At 35.9% G+C, this 12850-nt stretch overlaps 1 protein-coding gene across 1 annotated transcript in view; it reads right to left on the bottom strand.

Moving 5' to 3' along the window:
- Znf638 (zinc finger protein 638) overlaps nt 1-12850 on the bottom strand; it is a 189318-nt gene that overhangs the window by 9185 nt on the left and 167283 nt on the right. The window contains exons 20-24 of the mRNA XM_023718402.1: nt 11538-11663; nt 8464-8501; nt 2950-4156; nt 2194-2259; nt 451-1393 (exon numbers count right to left, since the gene is read on the bottom strand). Of these exons, the coding sequence (XP_023574170.1) occupies nt 451-1393; nt 2194-2259; nt 2950-4156; nt 8464-8501; nt 11538-11663 (2380 nt within the window). The remainder of the gene's footprint in view (nt 1-450; nt 1394-2193; nt 2260-2949; nt 4157-8463; nt 8502-11537; nt 11664-12850) is intronic.

Genomic DNA, 12850 nt, shown 5'->3' with positions numbered 1-12850 from the left:
TGTGCTTTGCTTAGCTTAGCTTGTTCTAAGTAGGTGCTTTAGACCACTGAGCCATCTCACCAGCCCCTATACTACTAATTTGACATTAGCTTACTCTTTAGATCTGTCATTTTTGATTCCTGAAATAGAGTAACTTAGAGCAAGCTCTGTTCTATAAAAGAAATAAATGAAATTTGTACTCATTTCTGTAAAATGTTGGCTATAACTACTTGTTGCGGGTTTTGTTTTGGCCCAGGATCTTGATTTGTTGTCCAGGCTAGCCTCAAACTCAGGACCTTCTCATCCTAGTTACTTGAGTTGTTGAGATTTTAAGTGTGTGCCCATTGTTCCTGGCTTACTTTTTGGCTTATCTAGTATCAATACAGGGAATAATTACTGGCAATGCTACAACACACATTTTAAAATTAATTCCCTCATAAAATAGGAAAACTACCACTTCCAAGTATCTACCTGCTAAGTGTCTTTCAATCGTAGTTTTCAAGTCTTCTTCCACAACATTCTCATTTACTAGACCCTCTTGGGACAAGGTTTCCAGTTTTGTCTTCTTTGTGTCCATGGCTCTCTTTTTATCTCCCTTTTTATCTGTAGGACAGTCATTTTTGCTTTGTGCTAACTCAACTTTTAAATCATTATCTCCATCTTCCTCCTCTCCAACTTCATCAACAGTAACAAAATTGAGTTCCTCTTTAAGGTTATTAAAATCAGCCAGAGAGTCTTCATCTTCTTCAGTTACTTCATCCAAAGTCACTAAATGTAAATCACAACCGTCATCCTGTATTTCATCTACAGTAACTAAAGTAGAAGGGTCTTCAGGCATCTGAGAAGAAATGAACCCAATGGAATCCCTGACAGTATTTCCTTCATCTCCCTTATCATTTAAAGTTGCAAATGTTATGTTTGCTGACTCATTTAAAGGTAGCTCTTCTACTTCGCCAATTTCATCCACAGTTACCAAGCGTTCTTGCTTCAGCAGATCTTGTTCTTCAGCCACTGACAGAACAGTAACATCTTTTGGTTCACTGTGGGAAATGCAATCATCATGGTCAATTAATTCATCTAATGTAAGAAGTGAATTTGAATTTTTTACCATTTCTTCCATATTTAATTCTTCTTCATCAATTACTTCATCCACAGTAACTAGAGCTTGTGCATCTGCATCTTCCTCTTCCCCAATCTCATCCAATGTTACAAAAGATAATTCCCCCTCAACACTATGAGAGGCCGAAGTTTTCCCCTTTTTCTTCTTTAAGTTCAGTTCAGAAGGAGGACTACTTTTGAGAGCTTCTTTCCTTTTTCCCTTTAATGGATTCTGTTTGGCTTGAGAAGGATTTATTTCTTCTATTACCTCATCCACAGTAACAAATTCATCCAAATTGAATGAAAATAATGATTCCTGTTGGAAAGTTTAAAATCAGGATTACTTCTTAAAGGACACAAAATAAATAGCTATAGTTCACAAAATACATAGTTCATAAATTTCCAAAGGAAATCCTAAAATCAATCTAACTGCATTTTTATAGTTTCAATAAAATAATTATTTCCTATGAGTAACTTTTGAACACAGTGGCATAAAAATATACTTAGAGCATCTGTCAAACAATTCATATAAAGAATATACTGTTCTATATGCTATATTTAACACAGCATCTCAAATTTAGCTAGAAAAAATTTAGCTAAATTGTTCCATTCACCTATTTATAATATACATTTAACTTATACTAGAATATTACATCTAGATTTTGAGGAAGCTATATCTAAAAAATTAAGACCATAATAGCTTATATAATTGCATCTTCAAAAAGTAATTATCTAATTTGAAAAGCTGTGCCTACATTAAATAAAATTCTCATCATGGCTCCTTATGCTATTGATGACCAACTGGTAGTAGACATAATAAAATATTCATCCTATTTCAAGATAAAAAAGTGCTAAGATTGGGTAGGGTCAAAAGTAAAGTACGGGGGCTGGGGAGATAGCTCAGTAGAATAAGCACTTGCCTGGCAAGCGCAAGGGCCTGAGTTCAATCCCCAGTTCTGAAAAAATTAAAAAAAAGAGTAAAGTATGTCATTCTTGTTCTTTATTTCACTATAAATATTTGTATTAACTATCATAAGGCACACATGAGGTAAGACAGATAAATTTTGCTATTGAAGGATAGAAATGAAGAATTCGTATAAATGGATTATTTTTTACCTCTTTAGATTTGGAACTTCTACCAGTGGTACTTTTAGAATTTTTACTGTTTTGCCCAGTCAAAGCCTGAAATATTAAGTAAGAATACAGAGAACAATTTACAAAAAGGTTATTAATGTTCAAAAAATGGACTGGGGATGGGGTGGTGGTAGACAGGGTAGAGAGGAAAGGGGAAGGAAAAAGGGGAAAGTGAAGGGGAAACATTTAAACAGCAAATATCCATATACAGTCAATTATGCAAATATTAAACAAGTTAACAAAAATAACTCAGTCATTCAACAGTACAGGCAGACCCTCTAAAAGTTGTAGCTCGTTCCATTCAGTCTTACAGATCTTATCTTATATCCATAATGTCTAAGTTGGGCAGTGACCTGATTAAGAAAGCTTTAACTTAAAGGAGGAAATCAGTATTGCATTCAGAAGCAAGCTAAATCACCTTAGAAGATCACTACAGACTTTTGTTAAAACCACACAGTTTTATTGCTGACCAATTTTTATCTTTATAACATAGTCATTTTTTTCTTTTACCAAGTAATTATTTTCAAACCTGTTAATAAATTAGAAACTTTGAACTTGATACTGTCAACTGGCTTAGATCAGTCAGTAGTTGTTTAAGAAAGGGAAATGGTAACTCAGGGGGTGGTAGAGTGAGGAGATGACAGTTATAAAACAAGATTACATCTCCTACTTCATAGCTACAGCAGCAGAGCTAAGTACTTCAAAGACACACTGAGCCATTCTTCCTACTCTCCTCACCTTATTGTTGCTGTCATCCCGTTTCATGATGGAAGGTTTAGCCTCAGTTTCCTGAGACTGTTTTGTTATGTCCTTGTAATCCAATTTAGAATCCTTGCCTTGCTGGGCTGAGATCTTTCCACTGCCTCCTCTGGTAACACCACTTTGCATGGGTTTGAATTTACTGCTGCCTTCTGCCAAGCCTGATCTGGCACTTTTAAGAAGACCAACTTCCTTGGTTGAAAGTTTCTTTTCAGCATTTATTTGATCTCTAGGCACATATTTTAGAAAACTTTTTTGATTTTCAGTTTTCAAAGCTGTAGCTTTTGCCTTAGAAGGGACCACAGTAGCCTTGATGCTTGATTTACTGCTAGATACATTTGATCCAGCCAGCATACTAGTTTTACCAGTTTCATCAGGCTTATTGGTCTGACCTACTCCTTTACTTGGGTATGTCTTGATTATGCTTTCTGCAGTTTTTTCTTTTACTGCTGCCATAATCCTTTCCAATTTTTCTGCAATCATTCCAGAGTCATTCTTTTCAGTCTTCTCCGTTCCTGTTTGTAGATCTATTCTGGACTCCTTTGTATTAAATTCATTTTCTTCCTTTTCATCCATGTAACTTTTTTCAGAAATATCCTTTTTGCTTAGTGCTTTCTCAACCCCTGTGTCACCTGGTACTGTGGTGACAACATAATCAGATAGCACCATTTCTGAAACAGTTTCGTGTTTGTCCACTTCAGCTACAGTTTCTACTACAGACTGTGCACTTCCAGAAAAGAAATCTGCCTCAGATGGTGGTTCTTCTAGAATGCCTTTGATGTTCTTTTCTTCTACAAATGCAATGCCAGATATTGGTAATTCTGCTCCAGGGTTCGTAATTTCTGCCTCTCCCTTCTCAAAGTCACTGGTATACATCTGCTGATTTAAAGCAGACCCCTCTATATTTTCAGTAAATAACTCAATACTGGCTGGAGTGGATGCAACAAGAGGGAGTTCTATGTTGACCTCCTCTCCTTGAGTTTCAACTTCCAGTGTTTCCATAGCAAAGTCAGAATTACAAAGTACTTTTTCAGGATCTTCCTCACAAGGCTCTTCCTGTTGTATCAAAGTTTCTGTTGGAACACTGGGAGTAGTTTCTTCTTCAACCTTACTAGGTTTAACAGAGGAACTATCAGCTGCTGTTTGCACCTCACTTTCATCAATTGGATTGTTTTTCAAGCCAGGGCTAAAAGTATTTAAAACAAACACAAAACACAAACAAAAACAAACAAAAATCAAACTATGATGAAAATTCAACCATTATAAATAATTCTGTTAATGCCAATTGTAAAGACTTCCTGATGCATTAGTAATAAGCACTGGGAAATCCAGCCAGTCAGCACTAAAGTGGTTAAGATGTTTTGATGTTAATACATAACCAATGTAAAAATTTAAGAGATCTTTCATTTACTAAGAATTTTCTTTAATTCAAAGGTAATAGTGCGAATTGTGACTGCTGTTTGTTCCTTTTAGTCATTTAAATTATAGTCAATATTCTTTTTCCTCCTATGTCAAGTTTGTATCAACACCAGGTCAAATAAATAAAACAATTAAAATTATTATTAGATGTTCTACTCTCCCAACAGTGATAAATAATATGTGTAGAGTTCTACAAAGAAACCCCTTTTAGAAAGATCATGAACAGAAACACTGATACAGCTAATAGGAATACTATCTTACTCCCTCTCAGGATAGGGGGTTGAGAAGACGTGTGAAATGGATTTGCTGTCAATTTTCCAAGAATCATACTTATTAATTATGATACTTAAAATTTTATTCACTTTGGATGTATCCTTTAAGTAACTGTTGGAGATTTAAAGTTTAAGGTGAAACTGATAGAACCACCTTAACATGGACATAGTCTTATTATACATTTATACTTGGCTACACTAAGACATGTTAAAAAGAAATTTTCCCAGTTACCAAGAATAATAAAATTTCAATTATTCAGAAGAAATGAAGGAAATGTATGTTTGAAGCATTGTACTGGATCTTATCTCGTCATGGCTGTCCCAAATCTACAATAAATGAAAGTGTGATTTTATAATTCTACCACTTTCACTGAGGCAGCAACACAATAAACTTTTTATGTTAGTGTTTCACAGGTTATGAGATGATCTAGGATTAACAAGAAACATCACAAGTTCTGAAAACAACGGCCAACATGCTACAAATCCAAATGAAAGTTTAATAAATACATTCACACAATTACACTGAAAGCAGCAAGTTGGAGGAAAAGACCAGGATGTAATTATATTAATACCTCACAGCAAAAAAGTATTCAATTTTTCTTCTTTTTCAAGGAGGAAAAGGATGGACCATTCCCTTTGACATTCTACTCCCAAGGATGGACATATATATACCCTTTAGTTAATTCCTAAATGCTAAGTACCAGTTTCCTGAAAGGTTATTTTCACAAGTTTGGAAGAGGTGCTATTTCAGCAAAGTCTAGTTAATTGAGCCAATGTACTGGTTCTCCCCAAAAGATGATTGTTTACAAAGAAAACATTCTCCTACCAGATCAGAGAAACATCTGTGTTCAAAAGTTGCAAAGCAAGCAGTTTGAGGAATTTAAGAATAGCTGTAACCTTCTAAGGATTTTTTTTTTTGCTCTGAATGCCTTCAGGGCAGGTTTGGCTGGCTTGAGTTGTGGGGATCGAACTATACAAACCTAAACCTGACTGCGTGGTTGAAGCAGCCACTTAAAGAACTGAGCTAAGGGGTGGGCCCCCATGTAATCTTAATCTGTATATAGTCTACACAGTATGCAACCTACCCTTTGTATGCTGAAAATGCTATTATTTGAAATAATTCAAATCTCTTCTATTGAAAACAGCAATGGGTGACTTTAAATATTTCAAATTTTTAAAAATACTAAAAATTAGAGGTCAAGCACAAATACGACACAGAGTTGGGACACATGGTAATTACATGTTATATGGATACTTCTCAAAATGTAAGCTTTTGTTTTTAAAATTACAAAACTGATTTGCAGTTAAATAAATTCAAATTCTTACCTCATTAATGAACTTTGTATTACCCTAAAGACTACAAATTACAGCTATATGAAAGATACACTAATAGGGCTAGAAGGATAACAATGTAGATTATCTTGATGCCTGGCTCAAGGATATAAAACTTTCCATTTTACCAAATTTAAAGCTTGTCAATAAAAAGTTTTATCTTTTATACAAAATAAACACTATGCAGTTCCACACTTGAAGCAGAGAACACAGATGTTTACAAAATGTTTAATTTCATATTTATCTTTGTATGATCTTTAAAAATTATAGTGCCTTCTTCATGGACATTGTTTACTGAAAATTAGTATCTATTTTCTGGCTAATATGGGAGAAAAGCCTCAATATTGATCAATTTAGCTCAGAAAGTCCACCTGAGATATTAAATAAATAACATTAACACCAAAGTTAAAACAACCAATCATTTTAAATACCAAAGATGAAACATGGGATTCCAAAGAGACATTCAAAAGACAGGTATATAATTTCAGATTCCCTCATTCCACCCCAATACCCTCATAATACCACAATTCCACAGCTTTCGGGAAAGGCTTACAATAAAAGGTGACTGAGAATAAAGATTAACATTAACACCATTAGCTCCACAGTCCAAGAAACTGTAGACTGCAATTACACAACAAGGAAGATTAGTGTCTATTTTCCAAGGATCACTGGACACTTCTCAGTATTAATTTGGGAAATTTTATCTAGCATATTTATTAGGTAACTTAATCACATGATACTGTTTGCATTGGGAGATAAGTACAGGTATAAGGTGTGTTATTACCAAATTATGAATGTGAGAGGTCATCTAAATAGGAAATCTATTTCAATAATCTAATTATAAACAAAAGGATCATACATATAATGAACGGGCCCAAAAGTATTTTTTAAGAAACAACAAACACTAGCATTTTCTCAGCCTCAGCTTACACCAAAAGAAAAGTTAAGTATTTTTGCTATATCCCACATCTTTTTCTCTGATGAAACTTAAGTCAGAAAAAACAGCAAGATGGGAACTAAGAAGTTACTAGCATCAGGTATGGTGGCATACACTTGTAATCCCACTTGGGAGGGGGAGGCAGGAGGAATGCTGAGTTCCAGGCCAGTCTGCACTACAGAGTGAGTTCAAGGCCAGCCTGAACAGTATGGCAAAATCCTTTCTCAAAAAGACAAAGGATAAAAACATAAAATAAAATAAAATAAAATAAAATAAAATAAAAGGGCCAGCCAGATAGCTCAGCGGATTAAAGTGCCTGCTCAGGCAGACACAGTGACTGGGGTTTGATCCCCTGGCATGCTGTGCCAGCTCCAACCCTGCCCCTGGGGCACAATGAGACAGTGATTAAGAATGAGCATGGTGGGGTCCGAGAGATAGCTCAGTAGAATAAGCACTTGCCTGGCAAGCACAGGGTTCTGAGTTCAATCCCGATACCACAAAAAAAGACTGGGCATGGTGGCGCCCACCTATAATCCCATCACTTGGGAGGCAGAAAATACAAGATTCACTACAAGTCTCACCTGTGTAGTGAGACCCTGTAGACTCTGTACTAACTACAAAAAATAAATAAAAAAATTGTATATATCTAAACACAAACCACTGTTTCAAATTTATATCTTATAAGATTAACAAATACCAGTAATCAGTTAGTATATAGGACAGAAAGCAAATATTCTAAATCAGTAATTCTCTCAATAAAAAGTGAAAGGTAATTAATTGGCATCAAGATGGCAACAAAAAGGACATCCATCAGCATAAGAACATGAGAACAAAGGAAGGGTGTACACATTTGTTCAAAATATGTTTCTGGGGCACTAGTTTATACAGACTCTGAAAATAAGATCTCATGCCCTAAAAATATAAAATAATACAATTTTTCTTCAACATGCCTTCTGCCCTTGCTGTTTTAAAATGTATCAAAATATATACTTAAAGTTGTATTTTCATTTACTCCAATAAAATTTGTCAAAATTTTACTATTTTATTTCATTCTTTTTGAATGGAAAAAGCTAACTAAAGAGTATTTAATACTGGTTATGTAATTATATTGTTCAAGAATCTCTAAAAATGTTTCATGAAGAAATCTTTGTATTTTATTTATTTGTGTGTGTGTGTGTGTGTGTGTGTGTGGCCAGCTCAGCCCATCAGGGGGCGGAGCTGGCTGGCATGTGGTGCTGGGGGATTGAACTGCGGTCCCTGTGCTTTGCTAAGCTTGTTCTAAGTAGGTGTTTTAGACCACTGAGCCATCTCACCAGCCCAGAAATCTCTGTATTTTAATATCCAGTTTCTCCAAATAAATAAGATGAAACTCCTAGGTAAAATAGAACCTCCCGCCAGAGGTCACAACTTATATATACATAAAATGAATATACGAAAAACTATTTGCTACTTGAGGATTATTGTAAAATATAGAAATAAAATTTAGTCATTTAAACATTACACAAAACTGTCAGTGAACATAAAGTAACATACCTTTCTTTTACTAATTCTGGCTCTTTCTCAGTTTGAACCTGCAATATAATCCATATTAGGAGTTATTTTTATGAAGTAATTAGGAGCTATTAGAAGTTTTAAATATTTAACCTATCCAATGTTTTCAGTTAATATAAACTAAATAAGATACACTGTAAAAATGTAACAGAACACAGCTTCAGTGTCCATTTATCAAATATTTTTCTTAAAGATCACTGTTAGCTTATACAAAATAAATAAAATACAATTAATGATAAAATACATTTCCTTATTGTTGATACAAACTTTTAACTTTAAAAGTCTGGAAATACTGTTTTTGTAATTTAGCATAAAACTGACTAATCTGAAAAGTCAAAATATTCCTTATGGGATCATTTTGACAGATTTTTACTTATAAGGAAAAATACAAAAAGTGTCCTACTCAAGGGCCAGGGATATAGTTCAGTGGCATAAGTGCCTGCCTAGCAAGCACAAGGTCCTGAGTTTGATCCCTGGTGCCACAAAAAAAAAGTGTCCTACTTAAAACTTCTGGAAGTAATTAATAGTCCTTTACAACACTTATTTGATAAGGTATGTCATGTACAGATACAAACTCCCTATGATGTTATCAATACGTACAATCTAAAATGCAACAATAAAATGAAAGTTAAAAAAAAAAACACAAAAAAAAAACTTACCTGGCCTACCAAAAACCCAATATTCTGGTGTCCAAAAATAAAGCAGAAATTAAAAGATCAGTGCCTATGTACCAAACACTGGTGAACAAAAGGGCAAAAATGTCTGCCCTTAAGAGCTTGTATCCATAAAATGGAGGTCCTTTCCTATGAGAATTGTGTTTTAAAAAAATTTTATTTATTTATTTGTTTGTTTGTTTTTGTGGAACCAGGGATTGAACTCAGACCCTTGCGCTTGCCAGGGAAGCGCTTATTCCACGGAGCCATCTCCTTGGGCTTTTGTTTGTTTGTTTTTTTTTTTTTAAATATGTGTTTTGTTAAAATCATTTTTAATTTATTTTATTTTTTTGTATTTAGTACAGGGTCTAAAGGGTCTCACTACACAGATCGGACTCGTAGTGATCATCCTGTTTTCAAGCCTCCCAAGTGCTAGGATTACAGGCATACGCCACCATGCCCAGTCTCAATCTCCCGCTCAGTATGCCCAGGAGTAGGGGCCAACTTGGCACACCAGATCAAACCCCAGGTCTTGCGTCTGCCTAAGCAGGTGCTTTAATCTGCTGAGCTATCTGGCCGGCCCCTGAAATAATCTTTTTGTTTTCAGACTTAAAACACAACAATACTCTGAAAAAATTAAATAATGTATCCAAAAAGAATTCCTAGTGCAGGCGCTGAATACCAGAGTAAAGGCCTTTTTTCTTTTAACTAGAATATTTAATGGGAAGATACATGCAATAGCAGAAATTAAAGACAATAGCTATTAAGGATCATTCCACAGGTAGTATTTATGGTCTTTCCAATCAGTGGAGAGGCTTACGGATAAAAAAAACTATTAAAACTGGAAAAGGGGGCCGGGGAGATAGCTCAGCAGATTAAGCGCTTGCCCGGCAAGTGCAAGACCTTGAGTTTAATCCCCGGTTCTGCCAAAAAAACATAAAAAACCAAAAAATAAAAGTGGAAAAAAATGTGTAATAGGCATCTGATATTAGCTACTTGCTTTGTAATTCATAAGAAAAAAAATGTAAAGAAGTAATTAAGATCATACAAAACTAACTGAAGAAAGGTATTTCAGAAAACTGCAGAGCTTTAACGAAAACAAAAAAACCAAAAAATATCCTCAGAAAAATTGGATAGAATAAAGCATCTATAAAATCAGTAGAGGTTTTATTTCTAGACAAACAATTTTTGGAGAAGAAATGAGTAACATTTCTCAGGTGAAGAAACACTAATCTTTCAACTGAAAAAAAAAAAAAATGATAGTTCTAACTAGGCAAAATACAAAGATGAGTCACAAAGACCAAAACTTGTTTCACCGAATGATCATCAGAAATTCTTAGATCCCCAAATATGTCCCTAAAGCCTTTACTTTTCTGTTGAAAAGCCACATATTCATATATTCATACAGATCAGTGATATCTTTCAGGACTCAAAACTCTTTCCCAGAGGAGTTATACTATTCTCAATCCTTTCATGCCTAGTGTCTCATTTTTGCAATGACACATGACAGTGGAACACAACACAAATCTTTGCCTTTTAAACTAATGTAAAAATGTCATGAAAAATTTTTTAAAAACTTCAGTGTAAAGGGTTAATATATAGCCCCACCTGTCATTTTCATATTTTTATCTTGATTTATATCTTCACTTTAAACCACTATGTCATATATATAGTACTCTGAGGTGTTTGTTGGGTTTAGCACTGGGGATTGAATTTAGGACCTTGCACTTGCCAGACTGGCTCTTATACTGCTGAGCTATCACCTTGGCCCAGAGAGTTCAAATGATAGAATTTTCTGGTTATTATACATAGTGCAAGATTTTGTGAAGATTAATAAAAATACAGTGTTACTGCTACTAAAAACAAGGCTCTACTGCTGACCCTCTGCCATTAGCATACTGCAAAATTATTAGAAGAAAAATTTGAGTTTGAATTTAATTTTTTCACAGGTGAACTCTTCATATGCTTTCGTACATACATTGCTATGTATTACTAGGCAAACTAAGCCTATAAAATCTTACTCCTTATAAAACAAACCTCTTAATTTAAAACAAATTTCCCAGGAGAAAATAGTAATAAATTCAAAGCAAACTTCAGACTCTAGAGACAATTATGGAACATATAAGGAGTCATTCCACCCATGTCAGAGCACATATTGCATTTTTCAAAACTGTATCAGTTTATTCTCATTTGGAAATATTTACACCATTGCAAAATCACGAAACCCGCTAATATTAAAAGGCAGATTTTCAATAGAAAAAACATCTGAACACAAAACCGAATTACTATTTGAGAATATTTCTTGAAATTGCATTGAAAGTATAGTTTTAAGCTTTAGGAAAATGACTTTTATGAGTGTTTTACAGTTATTTTTATAATAGCTAATCCAAAAAAGTATCTTACCTCTGATGAATCTATCTTTGAAGATAAACTGCAAGACAATACATTGTCACCTATATTTTGTGGATTTTGTTTCAGGAAGCTGTACATTGACTGAGCAGATTCAGGGCTTTCTAACTGAAGAATTGCCTATAGAGAATATTAAAAAAAGTGTGAGCAGTTCCTAAAAATATTAAAGGTAAATTTACTATTGATTCAACAATTCCATTTTTAGCATATACAAAAAAGAGTTGAGAGCAGGGATTCAAACATGTGTACATCTACGCTCACAGAAGCATTATTTACCACACTCGAAAATTAGAAGTAGAGACCCAGTCCTCGCTCAGGGCCAGTGAGTGTGTGGGAGAGCTTCCTGATACCCTGCGCCGGCGGGACCGACTACTGGCCCCAGTCCAGGCGCAGCGTGGGTGAGACCATCTTCCATCACCTTGGGTTGCCCCACCACCACTCCCCCTCCCCACCCACCGAGTAGGAATTTCTGCTGCGTTCCAGGAACCCCCAGGCCCAGTCCTAGCCCAGGTCCGGTGAGTGTGTGGGAGAGCTTCCTGCTACCCTGTGCCAGCGGGACCGACTACTGGTCCCAGCCCAGGTGCAGTGTGGGTGAGACCATCTTCCACCCCCTTGGGTTGCCCCACCACTCCACAGCACCTCCCCCAACCCGCCCACCGAGTAGGAATTTCGGCCGTGTTTCGGGAACCCCCAGACCCAGTCCAAGCCCAGACCCAGTGAGTGTGTGGGAGAGCTGCCTCCCTCCCTACTCTACCTTGTCCCCTCCAGGCTCAGATCAGGCCTGGCATACATGCCTGGGGTGTAACCCTGCAGCTGCAATCTCTGCAGAGAGTGTAGAGGATAGAACCACCCAGCTAGTCCAGGAGCAGAACATCTTGCCACAGGGGCACAACAAGTTCACCCTCAAGGGCAGCAGCAGGAAGAAGCTGAGCACAGCAGCCAGACCCAAGCCAGGCACAGCTGGATAAATCCAAACTCTGTAGATCTGCACCTGAACTTCAGTACATGCTAAGGTTATAACTACAATGAAGATCTACAACAAAGGTCAGAAGACAGTGCTACACAAAATGACTAGAAGGAACAAAATGCAACCTCAGAACCCACAACAAGTGCAGAGGACACTAACGCAGAACAAATGGGGAATCACACAGCTGAAAGCAATGAATCAATGGCTTCTGAAATAAAGAAACAGCTGCAGAAAGATACAGAGGAACTCAGATTGGAAATAAAAAAAGAAATCCCTGAATTAATAACATGTGCAGTAAAGAATCAAATGCAGAAACATATGGAGGAAACCCAGTGCCCAC

Source organism: Octodon degus, unplaced genomic scaffold, assembly GCF_000260255.1.
Source record: "Octodon degus isolate 3935 unplaced genomic scaffold, OctDeg1.0 scaffold00058, whole genome shotgun sequence".
Lineage (NCBI taxonomy): Eukaryota > Metazoa > Chordata > Mammalia > Rodentia > Octodontidae > Octodon > Octodon degus.
This window is presented reverse-complemented; position numbering and strand designations above follow the sequence as displayed.